The 21,283-nt window shown below is 38.2% G+C and overlaps 1 protein-coding gene and 1 long non-coding RNA gene across 8 annotated transcripts; one reads left to right on the top strand and one right to left on the bottom strand.

Annotated features, from left to right (window-relative positions):
• Positions 1 to 432: 432 nt before the first annotated feature.
• LOC116675093 (uncharacterized) lies at positions 433 to 10,472 on the top strand. Its single transcript, XR_004328289.1, has 4 exons — positions 433 to 530; positions 2,471 to 2,575; positions 8,833 to 9,760; positions 10,403 to 10,472. It is a non-coding gene; the product is annotated as an uncharacterized LOC116675093 (long non-coding RNA).
• Positions 5,015 to 19,124, bottom strand: LOC116675091 (uncharacterized). 7 transcript variants are annotated; one of them, XM_032507163.1, is made up of 5 exons: positions 17,762 to 18,194; positions 14,971 to 15,084; positions 5,993 to 6,079; positions 5,671 to 5,802; positions 5,015 to 5,550 (listed from the first exon to the last, which is right to left on the bottom strand). In XM_032507163.1, exons 1-5 carry the CDS (start codon positions 18,149 to 18,151, stop codon positions 5,539 to 5,541), a joined length of 735 nt encoding a protein of 244 aa, XP_032363054.1. In that variant the 5' UTR covers positions 18,152 to 18,194; the 3' UTR covers positions 5,015 to 5,538. The 7 variants fall into 7 exon arrangements, 4 of the variants coding, with proteins under 4 accessions (XP_032363054.1, XP_032363052.1, XP_032363055.1 ...); XR_004328288.1 differs by lacking the exons at positions 5,015 to 5,550; positions 5,671 to 5,802; positions 5,993 to 6,079; positions 14,971 to 15,084; positions 17,762 to 18,194 and adding exons at positions 11,199 to 11,429; positions 11,531 to 11,663; positions 17,503 to 17,510; positions 19,112 to 19,124; XR_004328287.1 differs by lacking the exons at positions 5,015 to 5,550; positions 5,671 to 5,802; positions 5,993 to 6,079; positions 14,971 to 15,084 and adding exons at positions 11,199 to 11,429; positions 11,531 to 11,663; positions 11,823 to 11,908 and having other exon boundaries at positions 17,762 to 18,153.
• Positions 19,125 to 21,283: the final 2,159 nt, after the last annotated feature.

Below are 21,283 nucleotides of genomic sequence, written 5' to 3'. Positions count from 1 at the left end.
GTATAGGAGTGTAGAAATGTACTTCAGTAAATCGTAAAGGCCTGGGATAGCTACCAGATTTCTCTGTTAGGATTTAAACAGCAATATAGTCGGTTTCTTTTTTTTTGTGACTTTGTCTGCTACCTACAAGCCTTGACCCGTAATAAACCACACTCTTAAAGGTACAAGTTTTATACATTTGATGTTTGTACCAAACTAAATACTTTCACCAGTGTACTTCCCTAGTGAGTGTCCAGTTCTTGCATTTGATATATAATTAGAATTAAACAGCCTAAATTGGATAAGGCAGCTGTATCAACAACTCCTGGTGATTGAGTGGAGTCATATTGACTGAAGCTTGTAGTGTTTTTAATCATTCAAATACACCTTGGATTGTTTTGTATGTGTCCATGCTCTCTCTTGCTTCTGCTCTGTCTCCTTCCTCCCTCACCCAGGTGAACATGTCCAACTTTGACCTGGTCATGGAGTCGGACTTGGGGACATTTACCCCGGTGGCTCTGCAGTTTACTGGCAGTGATGCAGCACGAAAGGTAGGATTAAAAACACACACAATTCACATAATTAACAGTATTTAAAAAAAGAATGATCCCCAATCCATATTCGATTACACTTTTAATTTAAAGTAACTGTGGAACTTTTAAATATTTCTTAAACGGTAAAATTTTCCATCTGATGATCATAAATGACCTGTAACAGCAAACAAGACTAATTATAGTCTATATTTCACAATGCGAGATGTGGTTGGATGTTGGTAGCCTACATGAAACTAAGTCCCCGTTCCATTTAGTGCCCAGTATTTTTCAATCCGTGTTTGTGTTATCTTACTATTTTTTCATTGACCCTCCCCCTGTAACGTTACTTGTGTAAAGAAACCGTGACAGTGACACCCCCACCCGGTTTAGGTTTAGCTCACAATACATCCAAAGTAGGGCAAGTTACCATATACAACACTTGAAATGCAATGATGCATCTGTAACTTATTCTCTTATTGTGAAGGTATAACCTTCTGTCATGAGCAAAATATTCATCACGACTATATGACCTCCCGGGAACGCTAACTCAGCAATACAGTGAGTAAACACGCACCGTAAGGAAAAGATCTTTATGACAGAAGGTGTGGTAAAAACACTACCCCTTTTGTCCAAAGCGGCCATTAGAATCAACACAAACTTAGTTACTTACAGTAAAGCAACTTTAAAGGTCACAATTCAGTTTTTTAATGCCATGCTATGCCAGACTATGAACTCTTTATTATTATTATTATTATTATTATTATTATTATTATTATTAATCCTTTATTTAACCAGGAAGTCCCATTGAGATTCAAAATCTCTTTTACAAGAGAGACCTGGACAAGGTAGCAGCCAAATCACAACACATACATAAACACCAAGTTACATTTTCAAGGTAAAAAAGTACAAAATGTTAAAAAACACAATTAAACTCTCAAGAAAAACAAGAACATGTCTCCATCACAACCTTCCTTACAATAGTTTTAAATTCATTAATGGACATAAGGGTTTCTAACTTTAGTACTTTCTGTAGATTATTCCACCCCCAAGGTGCTGAATAATAGAAAGCAGTTCTTCCTAATTCGGTTGCAACTAGTGGCACGTTAAACAGCAACCACTTTGAAGAGCGTAGCTGATAGGTACCAGAGCAGACAGAGAGGAGATTACAGAGGTACAGTGGAAGTTTGCCAAGTATAGCTTTATAAATAAAGATATACCAGTTTTGTTGTCTACGAATTTTAAGTGATGTCCAACCAACTAAATCATAAAGAATGCAGTGATGGGTGAGGGACTTTGTATTTGTTATGAATCGTAGTGATGCATGGTAAACTGAATCAACATGACGCAAGATGGAAGATGCGGCATGCATGTACAATATATCTCCATAATCAATTACAGACAGAAAAGTAGCTTCCACAAGTTTCTTCTTAGCACTAAAAGTAAAACAAGATTTGTTTCTGAAATGAAAGCCAAGCTTTACTTTAAGTTTCTTGACCAAAGCAATAATAACTCTTGATTCGTAAATAATCAACAGATCACTGGTTTTATGCCCTGACAGTTTTTTCTTATTAAAAACAAGAGACTACATGGTATCAAGTGTGCTATAATAGCCATATTTCTTATCTAGAATGTACCACACAACATAGTCGTATTTAAATTTGTCAATCGGTGATCCTGCCTTTTAATTTTGATAATTGAAAGCTCAATTTATTTATTTCAATTTAAAATTGAAATTGTGACACCCCTACTAGCATTTAATCAGGCTTGAAGCACAGATTCCGCGAGGTGTCAGTCCAGTGAATGATGCTGTTTTTCCTGCATTTAATCTGAGAGGCCATGTATTGTTAAAAAAAAAAAAAGAACATGCATGATGGAATTCCACCCTATGTTGAAAAAACGCTGGTGTATAACAAGACTGTGATGAGCTGAAAAGCACTAATCTGTGTCCGTGTCAACAGGTGATGGCAGAAGTGGTGAAACTGTTGGCTCCCATTATACGACCAATCTGGAGCCACATGGAGAAGGGACTGACATATCACCGTGGATGCAGGCAGGAGTACCAGGTTAGTTGAATAAAGATGTTGTATCTATATGTTCATGATAGGATAATTGGGCACAGTAATAAATCATTTTATATCTCTCTCTTTACCTGTCTTAAGCACACAATTAAAATATGAAGTAACTCATCCTTATTTCTGTGGTTCTGGTTTTTCTCTTGAAAGTGCTGTGTACACAGAATCACATCCTTTTGGATGAACTATGTTGATTATACAGTGCAGAATAGGGAAGTGGGGGATATTTACTTTAAACGGAATTTCTTTAAAAACTGAATTGAAACTGACTTCCTTCTAGTTTAGCAGAACAAGTGAGACTGTATAAAGCAATAAGAATATAGCGACACTTTGAGACATTTCTGCAACAGATGGACCCTTCACCAATGCTGTGCGTAATGAGTGTTTCTTTCTTTGTGGCTTTGCTGAAGATGTGGTCCAAACATCCTCTCTCTGGTTTTTGTAGAAGTGAAATTGCAATATACACAGAAGATTGTGGTGAACTTTTAGACGAGGGACTGAAAAAGCTTTTTAAACATTTCAGTGCATAACAAGGCGCCACAAATGTTCCTGCTTTAAAGCAACGGCAATGTCAATAATTGGGAGGATAGAGTGCTACAGTATGTGGATAGAGGGACAGTCTTCCATTATCAAACATGTAACATTTCCAAGCTGAGTGTGTGGTGCCTTGTACAGAGGCACTTTTAAAGTAGAATGACTTCTGCAGAACTTAGTTTATTCTTCAGTTTTTTATTGATGTTTTCACAGCCCTGGATCTTTTTTGTTAATTTACCTACGGACATCTGCAATACATAAATTTAAATGATTTATAGCTTTTCCCTCATACAAAAATAAAATAGATAAAGGCTCAAGACCAAAAGAATTTGGTTTTATAAATAGAATTCCCCCTATAAACCAAGACTATTAAGAATGAAGTATTCTTGGCCTGTACTCACATTGTCATAGTAAAAGATATCTTGCCGGATTAAGTGGTGAGTAACAGTTGTAGGTTTGAAAGAATTGAGTCGGGCCAAAATTCTATTATTTGACACTGACAAAATAATCGCGTTCATGTTTTATCAGCTAAGAAGGTGTTATCGGTATCTAGATTATATGTAAAGTTTTGAATACTGTATATAAAAGCCAGGTTATTTTCCAATTTATTTCCAAGCCATTTTCTTTTTCCTTAGATTGACCAAAATGTTCAACTAACTAATCATTGAGGCTAGTGCATCTTGGATGCGACCTCTTCCAAAACATTAAAGTAATAGAACTGGATTAGTCCAGATGGGATGGATTTGATTGAAAAGCTGTATTAAAGGGAATAGGGAAGGTGTCTAGTTTTAAAAACCTGAGGTTAACATCTAGGCAGGAGGGATTGCTGATGAAACGGGACCTTGTTAGGTAACATTATTGAAACCGGTTTATTTAAAATGGTTTATATTGCTATATAGTTTCCATTATGCCATACCAACTTTTTCAAATGTATGTTCTAGTTTCTTCAGTGATGCTTTAGTAGCACATGCTTTTGGCTGATTTTGGTGTACATACTCCAGTTGGGTGTTAACCTGTTTTATAAAGTGATTTATTTGAGCCTTGTGTTCTTGATGGAACAGTCAGACACCGCCTACCAAGAGCCTGGGTCTGTCCTCGCCACTGTCGCGTTAAATGCGTGCTCTTGGAGGAAATTACTGGTTTAGTTGGGTACTTGTAAACTATAGTGTGGGCTAGACCTACTCTATCTGTAAAGAGTCTTGATTATCCGATACATAAATAAAATATTATATTGAAATTGATTTAAATACGTAATGAAAGGGCCCCTTCCCAGTTCCTGATCCAAATTCTTCCAGTAATCTGCTTTTATAGTTATTATAGATGCTTTCTTGTTTCAATATCATTACAATATTGTTGCCAACTACACTTTTTTTGCATTAGGACCTTTAGAGTATTAAACTTTACTTAGTGGAAGTTATATAAATCTGAATTGAAACTGAGATATTCAGAAAATTGACTAGTATTTAAAGTGTTTTTTTTTTGTGTGAGGTGAATTACTCTACAAGTAAGGTCATCTTAGCTTTAAGATGCTTTTGGAAGAGGGCCCTGAGATTCCCTCCTTGGACCGTGTACTCCTTACAGCTGTGTAAACACTAAAATCACTAAACAAAATACTACAAATAAAATAACTGCACATAATCAGGATAACAGAACCATTACGGTACATTATAAGTATAATATAACTTTTTTTTATTACAGCAAATCTACTGAACCTGTATTTGTTTATTTTTCCTATAGAAAAAGACCAAGAAAGTCACCTTTACATAGCCAGTTGAATAATAAAACCCATATAAAAGGGTCAAGCTTTACATACTTTAAATGAACAAACTTCATTCTGTATACTTGTAAAGCTGAAACTAATCCTCCAAGTCTGTGTATACAGTACATCTATTTTTCGTGGTTTTGGCAGATGATGTGGTCCAAACTTCTTCTCAACCTCTGTCTAGTTTTAGTAGAAGTGAAATCACATTGTACTAAGATATGATGGTGTAACGTGTAAAAGAGGAATTGAAAAACATGGGAACCTTCAGCCAGACAGACCACAAACGCATCTCCTTTTTTAAAGCACTGACTGAACAGGAGAATCCGTGGCCTCAAGTTAGGAGCAGCTGAGGGCTTGGTGCCTAGCTCAAGTCCTCAGCAGTCTTTATTGTCCCATTCACTAATCTGTCATCCACCTGCTCCTCTCCATGAGAAGGTGAAGTGAGATCGCTAGCCCACGACAGTCCAGAGTCATGTTGAGTCCTCTGGTTCATGAACCACCACAGACAAGCTGGATTCTGAGGGGCCTTCCTCCTCGTCTGTAAGGCTGAGCCGAGGTCTCTTGGATGGTCTCTTTACTAATGTTGGTTGTAGGAGCAGCAGTGGACTGTCCAAGGGGAAGGTGTCTGTGCACACACCGCAATCTCTGCCGGGCATCTTCACCTGGGTAGCTTTAATGCACAGACAAAGAAATTAGTAATTCTGTCAGTTGTGTCTACAACAGCTAATGAGCACACACTGTTATAGCGAGTAAAAGGGAAAAAAAAACTAAAATATGTAAGAGTACAAACCTCTACTGCGAAAGGGATTCTGCAGAGTTTGTATAGAAAGCTGTGTGCCGACCGATTTATCTTTGGGGGGTCAGTCTGGGAGGCTACGTGTCTTACAGGAGGAAAAATTCGACAGGAACTGTCAGCAGTGCCCTAAACCGCAACACAGGGAACAGCAACACCTTCATTATCAAACATTTCAAACAAGCTTAACAGTGTGTTTATTTGGGGTATTTGTAATGGAAGATTGGTGCACTAGTATTTACAGCAGCAGGAAGGTGTATGAGGGGTTGACTCTTAATAAAAGTACCTTGGGAATATCTACTATAGTAGTCTTACTTACAGGTTTGCATTCCACACTCCGCACAGTCGGGATTGATCCTCCCTCATTGAGCCCTAATTCTGAAGCACATTCTGCTTTGACTTCTTCCTGTGGTTAGGACACACAACTTACCACGAATAAATTGCACCATTTCTTTTGGATTTTTCAGATCCTTTGGTAATACATGAATGCTAGCCATTTCTCCTTTTTAAATTTTGCAACCAAAAACGCAACTTGAAAAATGCAATTATGTAGCTACACCTGGCTTATTTCCTCTGATACCACCATGCTTATTGTATATTCATGGCCAACCAGCCTAGCACCCCAGAAGATGATGGGATTGGTTCCTTATGTGACGTATGAAACCCTGGCAGATTTCAGTGTTTTGGTATGCTTCAGAGGGGTCGACTGATAATAAACCCAAAAATACCCGATGTTCATCATAATAAAAGAACTAGTGTTTTTATATAAAAGACTTGATAGTCTTCTTTCCCCCTGTGGAGGGCAGTAATTAACTTAATAGAAGAGGAAAAAGTAGGCTGAAGAGATAAAAAGAAAAGCAATGAGAGCGAGCAGCAGCACATGGGACAAGTCAAACCATGATGTATTCATTAACCCTCGTGTTGCCTTCCCGCCGACCTGCAAATTTTAGTTTTGAGTCAAAATTTCAAATGAAAAACCTTTTTATCAACGTTTTGGTTGTCTTTTTCCACTTTTGTGTCTTTTGCCCGATGTTTTTGTCTTTTTTTTTTCAATGTTTTGTTGACTTTTTCTGAGCCTTTTGACATTTTTAAAGCTTTTTTTCACATTTGTAACTTTTTTACATTTTTGTCAATTTGTTCAGCATTTTTTTCCACATTTGTCACATTTTTTTTTACATTCACATTTTAGTCACTTATTGACATTTCTTTTTTTGACTTTTTTTGTTACATTTGTCACACACAAGTGTTCTTTCAAATTTTTTTTTTCTTCTCCAAATGCTATAAAATTTACAAAACAGTACCGTTCCACGTTACACTTTTTGGACAATTTGTTTGAAAGAAACCCAAACTTATATGATATAGAAACTTTTTGAAAAGGGTTCAAATTTGACCCGAAGACAACAGGAGGGTTAACCTAACCAACTAGTTGAACTTAACCAGATTTCTGGCAGAAAGCCCTGAAGGTTAACTTCTCCCAACACCCAGCCAGCAGAACACCAGCGTTACTTCTGAGGAAATGTCTGCACAGTTAACAGTATAACCCCCATTCTATAACAGTGTTTTACCTCTGCATCGCTTAATGACTTTGAAGGAAGCTGCGGACAAAACGTTTGTGTGTGTGTTCTCAAGTAATGTGCAAATCTCGCGTAGCCGGATATGTGTCCACAGCGTTAGTTGGTGGGAGCTAAGCAACCGGCACATGTTGCAGACAATATTGCATGCAGTCATTCTACACAAATACGCTGAGCATGAAAATACCGTAGTCGCTGGTGGAATCAACAATGTGTCGGTGTCGGAGACCACAAGATCATCAGGTTCTGATTTCGCACTTGGGTCTCGCACAGTCGGGATCGACCCGTCCTCCTCCTTGAGCCTTAATTCTGACGCACATCCCGCTTTGAATTGACCTGCAGGTTGTGATCCTGAATTTCCAGAATAGCCCAACAAAGTGGGAGCTGACCCTTCTATCAGCATTAACTTTTGCATGGCAATAATCCTAAACCAACTCTTCTCCGCGCCCGGTTGCCTCAAATAGTACGCCAAGCCATTCGCAAAAGTCGCGAGATGATTGAGGTTTATGTCTAGGTTAGGTCGTAGAGCAGCGGGTCTCGCGAGAGTGTTTTCAAATAAAAATCGGGCCTTTCCGTGAATGGACTAAGGCCATAAAGACTATAAATATGAAGGACCTAGGGCCTTTAAGCACATACTACTGATATCATGTGACGGATAATGTGACACTTAGATTGCACGCAGGCGGACAATTGAACTATTTTTGTGACTTCTGAAACTATTGCACTGCTTATTTAGGGCCTTCGTAGCAAAGACGGTAAATACATATGCACGCACCACTTTTGGGGTGTGTGTCTGTCTTGAGGTAGGATAAGGATAGGGTCTCACAGAAGACCATGGTAATCAGGTGGAGGCAGGGGCAGACAGATAAATGGTTACCAATGGATACCAAAATTGTGCAAAGAGGTTCTGGATGGGGAAACTGGTATCTTTAGCATCAATCAGCTTTAAAAAAAAACAACATAATTAAGCAAAGGGCTGGCACCTGGACCAGGGTAAAGGGAAAGCATGGATGCCGTCTGGACTTAAACAGCAATGATCACCTGCCATGGTAAAACTCCATAATACGTCTCCTATTATGTCATTTAAACACAAGTACATATCAGAACTTAAGGAAAAAAAGGTTGTCAATGCCAACACATTGTTATTAAAATGATTAATTCCTATTACATCAGCAACCCTAAGCAGGCCAGACAGTTTAAGAACAAGTTAAGCAAATTGAAATAGAAATGTCACCACAAGAGAAGTGAAATTGTATCAAAAAGTAGACTTCTTTCTTCTCTCTTTACCAATTTCGGAGTATTTAGTTGCCTTGGTTGTTTTCCACATGCTAGGACCGGACAACGCCAACACATAAGGAGTGGTTAAATTCCTTTTACCAATAACTCATTGTATTAGTCAGACCCACCTAACCCTTCCAAAGACAAATGTTGGGGGATTACACCAGTTGCAAAAATGGGGTTTCTTTTAATGTTGTATAATGTAATGACTTTAAGTGAAGGATTGTTTGAACTGTTGACTCTACAACATGTAACGTTTAGTGCAGCAGTTACTATTTTATCATTCATATTTTACCCCCCTCTCATCCAGGTGCTAGCCTCCATGTAGCAGACAATCGATACTTTTGGTTCCACCACAGTGAAGGTGATACCATGACTGTTCAGGACCCACAAGCCATGAATCTCTGCTCAGCATTGTGGGCCGTGGTGGCCTATGTCGTAGCAGACCTACAGGACATGCTGCCCAGGTAGCCGGTTAGCACACAGGATGCTGAGGCCCCCCCCCCCCAGGAAACAGGAAGAGCGGATGATGACTATGAACAGCTGGACTGGTTGATTCCAAAACACGTGGTCAAATCCAACTTTTTTTTTTTAAAAATGTTTTAAAAACTTGATTAAGTTATAAAATCTAAAAAATTGATTGTGAGTAGTCCATCACTTTAAGACCAAGAACATTAGAATAGTGGACTTTCTCAGGTATTGTTTCTCTTTATGCCTTGTGTGCTGAAGTGAAAATAATCAACAGTTGGCTCATAAATAACGGTCTTGAGAAATTAAGGAGCTGTTCAAATTTTCAATGTTTCCAGTGTTAAAGAGAAGAACAACCTTTTCTTTAAAAGACACAGCTTCATGTGTTATTTTAAAAATTTCAAATATTAGAGATTCTTCCTAATGCACATTTACAATGTTTGAGATTTTACATTGCAGTGTTGCAATATGATCAATAAAGTATTAATCATTGCTTTACCCCTTCACCCCCATCTGCTCTTCTGCCTTAATACCATAGATGCTTAATACTGATCATGTAGTTTCTTTGATGGAAGAAAGAGGAAGGTGACGACAAATGAGACATACGCATCTAGTCCGTGGAAAGGAGAAAATGGAATGTTGAAGCAGGAGGTGGATTCATACAGAGGAGAGGAAGTAGAGAATTAATCATTTTGCAGTCCAACACACACACACAGCTGGGACCTCTTTGTCCGATCTGAGAGTCAGCACTCCTGAGTGGTGATGTCAGAGTGTGTCAGCCAGCCAATGCAGAAAGTCATTTTGGAAACACAAATGTGTGTGTCTGTGTTGACACAAAGCTGTGTAGCCAGTGTCTGTTAAGCTCTTCCCCATGTGCCAGTTAACACTGATTCACACACAGTTATGTTAGTAAAGAAACACAGTCTGTGGATGTTTAACACACTGAGTCACGTATGAGCACCACGCACATGATCTGTAGAAAACCACAAGACAGACATCTGACAGAAATGACTGGTTGAAAGGAAAAAAACCAGTGAATGAATATAGTGAATTCAAAGATCAGTCTTAGGTCCCACCAAAAATAGGGGTAAGTAGCATTACTTGTTTTATGTCCCTTGATTTGTACATGATAGCTGAAGTATATAAAATGAATATATACCTATTATTCATCTCATTGATTGAGAGCTCCCAAATGAAAATGGCAGAGTAAATAAAGTACAAGACAGTTAATCGTGCTGTCATTTGTTCTGTCTACAGAAGGTTGTCCAATAATCTGAAATGGCCAAAGCCCACCATGGTTACATCTTTTGTTTTATCAAACAAGTCAGTTTACTGACAAAACAAAAACATATGATTGACAAAAATAATCTTAAATGTGAATACATGCCATTTATTTGTCTGATTTGTTTCAGCTCTACAGTATATGTGATCCAGTATGCAGAAACCTGAAGGTGTTTAACATCCTGATGACATTAATCAGGTCTGTACAAACATTATTTGTGTGACTCTGAATCGTGTCTTGTTCTCTGCATCACGTGATTGCCATCTGAATGCAGTACACAAGCAGCTGCGCTATCCAGTCCTTGTGGAGTTTTTACTTTGTCGTAGTGCACCACTTTGTGGACAACATCCAGCACTACGCCTGTAAGTAGGAAATATGTCCACTAATTTGTCCCTTTAGGTTTGGGTCTCTCAACCAAAAGAATGGATTGTCGACACCGATTTTTGATGACGTGGGATGTTTTATTTTAATCATACATAACCTAAGACTTTGGTAAACTAATTTCAAGCACCAAAACAATTCTTAAAACATATCAATTAAGGTTTGTATTAAAAAGAGATTTGAGGACTTTCAAAAAGCCAACAATGTTTCAGCTTTAGGGCCTAATTCTCTTTACAAATTGCTCTAGAAAAAATTGGGCATCACTATACGGAAAGCTGAGTTTCTTCTAAACAATTTGATATTAAACATAGGGATAAGTTTAATTCAAAGACACAAAACAAGTAAATTTAAGAAGATACTTTACGTGAAAATGCCCTTAGACCTCAGAGAGTTAGAGTAGCGACCGTACAGGAGAATCAGTTGCCTAGTTACTAGTTCCATCTGAGGGCTTGGTGCCTCGCTCAAGTCCTCAGCAGTCTTTATTGTCCCATTCACTAATCTGTCATCCATCAACTCCTCTCCATGAGAAGGTGAAGAGAGATTGCTAGCCCACTCCAGTGACCAGAGTCCACAGAGTCATGTTGAGTCCTCTGGTTCATGAACCACCACAGACAAGCTGGATTCTGAGGGGCCTTCCTCCTCGTCTGTAAGGCTGAGCCGAGGTCTCTTGGATGGTCTCTTTACTAATGTTGGTTGTAGGAGCAGCAGTGGACTGTCCAAGGGGAAGGTGTCTGTGCACACACCGCAATCTCTGCCGGGCATCTTCACCTGGGTAGCTTTAATGCACAGACAAAGAAATTAGTAATTCTGTCAGTTGTGTCTACAACAGCTAATGAGCACACACTGTTATAGTGAGTAAAAAAATAAGACTACAAACCTCTACTGCGAAAGGGATTCTGCAGAGTTTGCATAGATAGCTGTGTGCCGACCGATTTTATCTTTGGGGGGTCAGTCTGGGAGGCTACGTGTCTTACAGGAGGAAAAATTCGACAGGAACTGTCAGCAGTGCCCTAAACCGCAACACAGGGAACAGCAACACCTTCATTATCAAACATTTCAAACAGGCTTAACAGTGTGTTTATTTGGCAGTTTGGTGCACTAGTATTTACAGCAGCAGGTGTATGAGGGGTTGACTCTTAATAAAAATGCCAGTCGCTGGTGGGGGCAACAGTTTCACACATGGGTCTCGCACAGATTGGATTGATCCTCCCTCATTAAGCCCTAATTCTGAAGCACGTCCTGCTTTGATGTCTTCCTATGGTTAGGACACACAAAGTACTACAAATAGAGATGTAATTGTCAATTTAAAAGACTGTTCACCAGGACATGATATGATTGATAGTAAAATATTAAAAGCAATTTACCCTGACATCATTAAACCATTACTTTATATTTTTAATCTTTCACTGGTTCAAGGAATTGTGCCAGTAGAGTTGAAAATAGCAAAAATTACACCAGTTTATAAAGAAGATGACCCTGCAATTTTTAACAATTATAGACCAATTTCTGTGTTACCAGCCCTGTCCAAGGTTTTAGAAAAACTTGTTTACACAAGATTAATCCAACATCTGGACAAAATAATATTTTATATGCTCATCAGTATGGTTTTAGGAAACAACACTCTACTTGCATGGCACTTGTCCATTTTTTGACTGAAATATATAAAGCAAAAGATAGGAAAGAAAATGCTGTAGGTGTTTTTCTGGATCTTTCAAAAGCATTTGATACTGTTAATCATTTCATTTTATTAAAAAAACTCACATTATGGTATACGTAACAAGTCCCTACTCTGGTTCACCAGTTATCTTTCAGACCGGTCTCAAACTGTCAGCTATAATGGGACAGCTTCCCCCCCCTTTCCCTTCAGTGTGGCTTACCACAGGGTTCCATTTTGGGTCCCTTGTTATTTTATTATATGTTAATGACCTTCCTAATGTCTCAGATAAACTTTCTAAAATTTTATTTGCAGATGATACAAGTGTGTTTTACTCTCATAAAAGCCCTGAAATTTTAATAAAAGTAGTTAATGAAGAACTTGACAAGTTATCTACTTGGTTCAAGTCTAACAAACTGTCTCTCAATATAAAAAAAACAAGTTATATGTTTTTCGGTATTAAGTCAGATACAGTTAAATCTTCAATGAAAATTCAAATTGATGATATCTCCATTAAAAATGTTAAAACTGCTCGTTTCCTTGGCATTACATTAGATGACTCTTTATCCTGGAAACCTCACATTAGTGCCACAAGTACAAAATTAGCTAAAGTGGTTGGTGTACTAGGAAAAACTCGGCACTTGATTAACAGACAAGTTGCGATTATGTTGTATTACTCAATGTTGTATCCTTATATCAATTATTGCAATGTTGCTTGGGCTAGCACCCACCCAACTAAACTGGAATCTATCTTTCGTCTTCAGAAGCGAGCTTTAAGAATAATATTTTGTGTAAATCGTAGACACCCCTCTGAATCTTTGTTTTCTCATGCAAGTATTCTTACTGTATATCAAGTGAATCAACTCCAAATTGCTTTATTTGTTTATAGCTCTATAAAAAAGTTATTTCCCCAGCACCTTTGTAATATTTTCACTTTTAATAATGAATTTCATCAGTATCCAACTCGTAGTAGTTGTCTTATTAGGCCTCCCTATTCTCGCACGACTCAAACACAGTTTAGTGTATTGTATAGAGGGTCAAAGATATGGAACAGTCTCCCCACCTCACTCACTGAGCTTTCTAAAGAACTTTTTAAACCGAGAGTCAAATTATTGCTCCTAAGTTCTCTGAATTTTCCATTTGGGTTTATGTTCTAAATTTATGTTTAAGTTGTTTCATACAAATTAAATGTGTTCTTGGTTTTTTTTTATTTTTGTTTTTTGTTTGTTTTTGTTTTTATTGTTGTTTGCTGGTTTGTTTTTGTTTTTTTAGTTTTTTACATAATAACAAATTGTTTTTAAATTGTTAAATGTTATTGTTTTTATGGAGATTGCCACTTATTAAGCCCCTTGGAGGGTTTTTCGGCAGTCATCCGTCACATCTTTTTTGTGTGATTATATAATGCTGTCTTGATGTTTTTGTAGTGAAAATAAATAATCAATCAATCAATCAAATAAACTGCACCATTTCTCTAGAATTTTTCAGATGCTTTTGTAATACATAAACACTTGCCACTTCTTTTTAAATTTTGCAACTGAAAACCAACATGCCACTACCAATATGATACTCAAATGCTTATAAGATATCCATGGATACCCATTGTTCAGCCTAGCACCCCAGAAGACAATGGGATTGGTTAGTTATGGGACACAAGAAATCCTGGCTGCTATCCATGTTTTGGTATACTGCAGAAGGGTCGTTGACTCAAAGTAAACTACAACACCCAATGTTCATCATAAAGGAACTATTGTGTATTAATAGTTTCTAGGTAGCGATTGAGCTCACAAAAGCAACAAACTACAGACTGTATCCACTTATGACTTTATACTTTTTTTCCCTCATCACTTAATGAATTTGAAGGAAGCGGCGGACATAATACGTAATATGCAAATCTCACACATCCGGACATGCGTCCACAGCGCTGGAGAAAATCAGTAACCCCCAATTTCCAGAGGATGCGCGACGGCTGCAGACTGGCTCCGCTGTGTGGCAGCTCCATGCTCTGCCATCCGTCAATACCCACAAAGTCTGGATTGTTGGGACAATGTATGGCTTATGCCGCAGAAGTTTTTTCTGACTAATGAAGTCCAGGAGATTTCTTTTGAAACGCTTAGGTGCATAGGTTTTACCCAACCAACCATTTTTTTTACATTAGCTCAGAAAAGACAATGTAAATTGTACATTTGTGGGAATCGAAGAAACTCTTGTGCATTTATTTTAGTTATGGCTTCATACTACACTATTAATAATTAAATTCCTAGAGTGAATTGTCTAGATATTTAGCTGATCTCATTTAACCTCAATTCTGCTTGGGCCGGGAAATATACTTTTATTTCTTTAACAAAGCTCACCTCAATTTTATTTAATCAACCTGATTTTAATCGTGACCCCATTTTCATCCATCAGTCCAAATTCCAATGTCCATTCACATTAAAACACTATACTTCTATAACTGTTGCAGAAATAACAAGGCTGTTACACACACCATTTATACTTTTCAAATGTTTTATGTAATTGAGTTTTTTTAATTTGTGTATCTCCTTCTTGGAGCCAAACAACCCAGCCTATCAATCGGCACATGTTGGACAGTATTTTTTTTCACGGTATTGCATGCAGTCTTCTACAGAAACCGGTTGACAGTGACACACTGAGCATGAAAATACCGTAGTCGCTGGTGGGGTCAATAATGCAGTGTCGGATATCACAATATCATCAGGCTCTGATTTCACACTCTGGTCTTGCACAGTTGTCATCGATTCTTTCTCCTCTCGTATCCCCTGTGAAATCAGGAGACATGTAACATGTAAACAAATGTACACACGTGCACATGATATCCTTTTGCAAATCAAAACCCCGGTTGTATAACTGTGGACCAAATACACTTTTGTCGACATCAGTCACTGTCTCCACGTAACAAAGCCAACTTAAACAACAACGTTAGCTAACCCTAATTACCTGAGTTTACAGTGGTTTGGTGCCCTTACCAATCAACCCGTAAAGTAGCGTTAACGTTGTGTACATACAGCCATGTGTTTGTTCAACATATTGTGATCGAAAAAGAATCGCCGATGTCTAACGTACTTGTGGGCAAAATATTTTGAGCAAAAGCATTTGAACGCAACAACGTCGCGTTAGCTAAATAGTGTCCTCTGCTAAGTTTGTAGCTAACGAGGCTAACGTTGCATTTCACTGCGACCTTAACGTCTGCTAGCTCAGTCACTTATAAATCCACATCCACACAACAGTGTTCCACATATTGAAATACATAACCCGTCACCATATTTAAGAAAAAAAGAGCTAAACCATTTGAAAGTGAGCTAAATACGTTCACTTTCACACCCTGTATAATGTAGCTAGCTACAGCTTTAGCTGGGTTAGCTTTAGCTAAAGGTTAGCTACAACGTAGCTACATATCCCCACTTGAACACTGGTAAAGTTACATTGCCTTGTTCATTTTTAATATAAGCCACAACTAATAAAGCACACTTACAGGTTGTGGTTCTGAATCTCCAGGTTGGCCAGAGAGAGTCGGAACTGCACGGTCTTTCAGAATTAATCGTTTCGAAAATCCTAAATTGAACTGTGGCCCGTTCAGGAAGCAGTCATCCGTAAAATGAACAGAACACAACATAAGGTTGGGGCTGTAGTCCCGAGGAATAGTGTCAAAAATAAATTTTAACCAGTGGATCTTTAATTCATCATCTTTTGGAAGATGAAACAGAGGAGATTTCTCCTTGCACTGACGAATACAGCGTCTCCTAGACATGGATACAACTGGCTAAACTCCACTGGTTTTGAGGGCGTGCCACACACACAGCCAGGCAAACATCAGGCATTAACGTGTGTTACAAAGTGACGCAAAATGACGGGGAAGGGAAAAAGCAGTAATCACTGTATGGGTGGGCGTCCAAGATCAATCATAGCCTATGTATTAGGCTAGGTTCTCTGAAACTCAAAATAAGTGACTATTACAACTATATTTGCCTTCAGAAGAGGTAATTATCTTCACTCAAGTTTTTGCCTGCCAAAGTCACCAGATGACACAATCTTCTGAACATAGCCATACTGAGGAATACAGAGTTTTGTGGAGCCGATAGTTTTAATTAGCTTTGCAGCATTTGGCAATGGCTTGAATGTAATGGACGTTCATTAATATCAGACAGTTATGCACTAAAGCTATAAGAAATTCATAAATGAGGAATAAAAATAACGTCTTTTACTGTCTAATTTTGTACCGTCTACAAAAATAAAGTCAATGTATTTATGAACTCACACAAACTGTATACATTCCCAGTTATACAACTTTTATATGCACATTTCCTTTGGGAGCGTCTTTGCCCAGGCCCACCCACAGCTACACAGCTGGGGGGAAAAGCACAATAGGAGCTCTTTAATTCATTAAATTAAATTGAACTGATGCACATATTGCTTTGATTTGACCGGCAGGTTGTGATCCTGAATCTCCAGAATGGGCCAATGTCAGCATTTTGCAAAAATCTAGCCTTGACCTGTGGTCAGAATAGGAAGCAATCCTCTTCAAAATTAAGGGAATACAAATAAATGGGGGGGCTTACACGTCTGAGGAATCGTGGTAAGCATGAATTGAAGAACCATTGATTCTTCATTGGTCTTCTACCCTGGAAATCAGCAGCAGTGGCAGCAAAAACTGTCCTGTCCTGTGACTCCCATGACTGTCCTGTCCACTGTCCTGTGACTCCATGACTGTCCACTGTCCTGTGACTCCCATGACTGCCCTGTTCACTGTCCTGTGACTCCCAGACACTGTCCTGTTCACTGTAGTGTGAATATCCAGGGCATAGGCGCCGATTTATGTTTTCCTCCGTGGGTGCTCTTTACGCCCTTTAAAAAAATAAAAATAAAGTAGTCAAAAAATGTTTGCATTTCAGAACCTCAGGAAATGGACAGCCGACGCGAACACACACGCCTATTAACTCGACAGTAAAGCCGTAAAGTAGGCTATATATGCTTCAACTCACATCAGCGCCACTTCTCACAAATACAGTTAGGATTGGAGATAAGAAGTTTAAATGACTGTCTAGCACACATTGATGCTCAGTATTTTCCGTGGGTGCTTGAGCTCCGGGGCACCCATGGTATCGGCGCATATGGTACCGGGGCAGTCGTGACAGTCACAGGGCAGTATGACTGTCCCGGGACAATCCTGGAGACAGGACAGTTTTTGCTGCCACTGCTTCTCCTGGAAATCCAGAGTACTGGCTGCGCAAATTCAAATTGTGCTCCCGCGAGAACTCTGGATTTCCAGGGCATCTAACTAGGTTATAAGACCAACCATCTCTAGGCCTACTCTATAGCTGCTTAATAATTGGAAGGGGCTGCATGACACGCATGACGGAGAGCATGAAACACACCATCATAACATAACATGACCACGCCTACAGGTCGTTAAAATACATGGTAGTACAAAAAACTTACCTCCGCAATATTACTTCGAACATTAGCTCTACCAGGACTTGCAGGGTTGTGGCACAACTTTATCAGCGCCCATGGTGTTTTGAATGGAGTGGGCTCGCGGTCTCTTTCATCAGAAGGACTGGTTGAGGCTTCATCGTGTTTCTCATCCTCGACCCACCTCCTATACACGGGCAAATCTCGTTCCAGTCTTGTTAAAAAGGTGACACACCGCCGACAAATCCTGTTCGACACTGGTCTGTTTACTACCGTCAAGCCAACATGAAAAAGTCTTTCGGATATACTTAGTTTCCCAAATCTATCGAAAATGTTGACTGAGTATTTGTGCAAACCAACCATTCTCATATTCTGCTTGCAAAAACGGCAAAAGTCATCTTGTATCTCCATTTCCATACGTCTTTCAAAACCAAAACAAACTCTTATTCTTCTTCTTCTTCTTCTTCTTCTTCTTCTTCTTCTTCTTCTTCTTCTTCTTCTTCTTCTTCTTCTTATTTTGGCAGATTACTATTACTGTAGTACACCGCTGCCAACTGTACAGGAGTGTGTAATACCATGAACTTCAGAATCTTGGCTTGTGTTAATTCATTTAACATTTTTTTTCATTATACCAGTATTATTAAGGTCCTACAACCATTTTTAACATTCAAGTGACCTCACTGCAACCCAAATATTCCAATAACCTAGTTTTTCCTGAAAAAAATGATGTTCATATCTTCACTGTAGACAACAGGGTTGATGTTTTACAAGCTTTTTTATAAAATAAATCCAGACGGACAATGAACTGTAAAAATGGCCTTAGGGTTCAGAGGGTTAACATATTTTTATATATCCCTGGCAACATGCTGCAAAACGTTGTTCATTTGGATACTCTCTCTTTCCTTTCAATAGTTCACTGTTAACCTCTGGTGATGGAGAAATCCCTGGGGGAATAATCTCACTTACAACCAGAGAAAGACTATATTTCAGTTATTTAATTTCATATTGTTCTGCTATACTGTTGATGTTCCAACCAAACCCTTCTGATTTTGTGTGATATTCCCTGCAATCCTTAAGAACTGAAATTGCTGGATTAGTAATACTTCCCAACAACCTAACCCAGTATGTTAGAGACAATTTAAAATATTATAGACTGAGTGGAGATTGTTATGAATCTAATAATAAAGCAGATGTAGGGGTTGTTTTTACAGCTCCTAAACCAATTCTTATAGCTTTGAATTGAATCTTCTCAAGAAGTTGTGCATGCTGAACTACAAACTACACATCCAGTCTATAGTAGATCTTATTAAAATTCATCATAGACTGCCTATCTGCTCCCCAACACTGTCCAGTGATCATCCTCATTAGATTAAGAACTTTTTACACTTTGTTTCAATATGCTCTATATGTTTCCATGTAAGTCTTTCATCCAATCACATCCCCAAATATTTAAATTTCTTCTCTCTTTCAATTGATTGATTGTACAACATAACTTTATAACTTTCTGGGATTTTCCTTCTGGTAAGGAACACAGCCTTTGTTTTAGGTATGGGAATTTTAATCCCCAATCAATACCCCATTGTTCTACACGTACAGTACATCCCTCTGAACAGCTGTGGTTATGTATGATATGTTGCGTCCCTTTTCCATCTGACAGCATTATCTGTGTACAACAACCCTTCATTCCTTTCCCCTAATTATTTAAATAATATGTAACATACCATATTGATTAATATGGGACTAATAACACTACCTTGAGGAACTTTCGACCATAAACTCTTTACTTATTGAATTATCAACTCTGACCCTTATTGTACGTTGTGACAAAGTCTAGTAAATAATTATACCATATTCAACTTCCCATTTTATCTAGTTTAATTAAAAGACCCTCACGCCACATAGTGTCATAAGCTGTTTCCATATCTAAATACACTGCCACCAATACCTCTTTCATAGTGTCTTCTCTGTTTCATTGTTGAGCTTTAGTAAAGTATCAGTAGTTAATACTTTTCCTGAACCCTGTTTGATATTTTTTTAAATGGACATTTATATTCCAGAAAGTAATTTAAATGTGCCACTGCTACTTTTTCCATTCATTTCCCTAAATGGGATGTCAAAGCAATGGGTCTATAGTCTCTGGATTGCGAGAATCCTTTCCTGGCTTAAGAAATGAAAGAACGATTGCATTTTTCCAAACTTTTGTTAATTTACCTTTATTCCATGTCTTGTTGTATAATTCAAGATTTTTTTCCCAAGAGTTTTTGAGGTAGATTTCTAATCATTGCATAACATATGTTATCAAATCTAGGAGAAGAGTATCCTTTATTACCTAAATCCATTTTAAGTTCTGATAAATTAAATTCAGTATCTAATATAGACATATCTTTGATCTGTTTCCTCAGGTATTTCATTTAATTCATCAATACACCATTCAGAAAATCTCTTCTTAACTTCTTAAAACACCATTTATGAAGGGCATATATTTCATCAATCTTAAAATCAATATCTATTTTACATAGTATTAGTAAATAATCACTTCCAAAACTTGTGCTTTGATCAACTTCCCATTTGCACCTGCTGGTCATTGTTCTATCAACTAAAGTGAGGTCAATACACTTTACCTAGTGGAAGTCATGTCTATTTCTTATACATTTGAAATGAAACTGTGAGATGTTCAGAAAAACTTTGACCTCTAAGTTTTTAGTGAAGGGAATTACTCTACTTGCTTGTAAGGTTATCTTATTATCATCTCTTTACGTAGCCAGTTGAATAATGGAACCCGCAAGACAGTATCCAGCTTTACAAAGGCTGCTGACAGTTTACCGGTTGACAATGAAATTACAGTTTTTAATACTGAAAACAAAAATGTGAACATTCAGCCAGGCAGACCAAACACATCCCTTTTTTACAGCAGTGACCGAACCGGAGAATCAGTTGCCTAAATATGTTATCTATTATTAAACCGTTCCAATGGAGCAGCTGAGGGCTGTCTTTATTGTCCCATTCACTGTCGCTAGCCCACTCCAGTGACGGAGTCATGTTGAGTCCTCTGGTTCATGAACCACCACAAACAAGCTGGATTCTGAGGGGCCTTCCTCCTCGTCTGTAAGGCTGGGTCAAGGTCTCTTGGATGGTCTCTTTACTAATGTTGGTTGTAGGAGCAGAAGTAGACTCTCCAAGGTGTTGGTGCACACACCGCAATCTCTCCCGGGCATCTTCACCTGGGTAGCTTTAATGCACAGACAAAGAAATTAGTAATTCTGTCAGTTGTGTCTACAGTTCCTAAATGAATGAGCACACACTAACTACTACTTGAAACTACACTAACTACATGACTTGAAATGTAGGACTACAAACCTTTACTTTGACAAATGATTCCGCAGAGTTTGCATAGATAATTGTGTGCCGATTGATTTTATCTACGTCTTCAAGCTCAGTTGGAGGCTGCACAGTAATGCTCAGCCCTCACCGGAAAAGTGCTTCTATAATGTATAATAGCCTTCACTGTTCTCCGTCCAGAGCATTTACTGTATTTAATATTAACATTCA

This window comes from Etheostoma spectabile, unplaced genomic scaffold, assembly GCF_008692095.1.
Source record: "Etheostoma spectabile isolate EspeVRDwgs_2016 unplaced genomic scaffold, UIUC_Espe_1.0 scaffold00001458, whole genome shotgun sequence".
Lineage (NCBI taxonomy): Eukaryota > Metazoa > Chordata > Actinopteri > Perciformes > Percidae > Etheostoma > Etheostoma spectabile.
The sequence above is the reverse complement of the archived record's forward strand: the minus strand, read 5'-3'. Positions and strand labels throughout refer to the sequence as shown.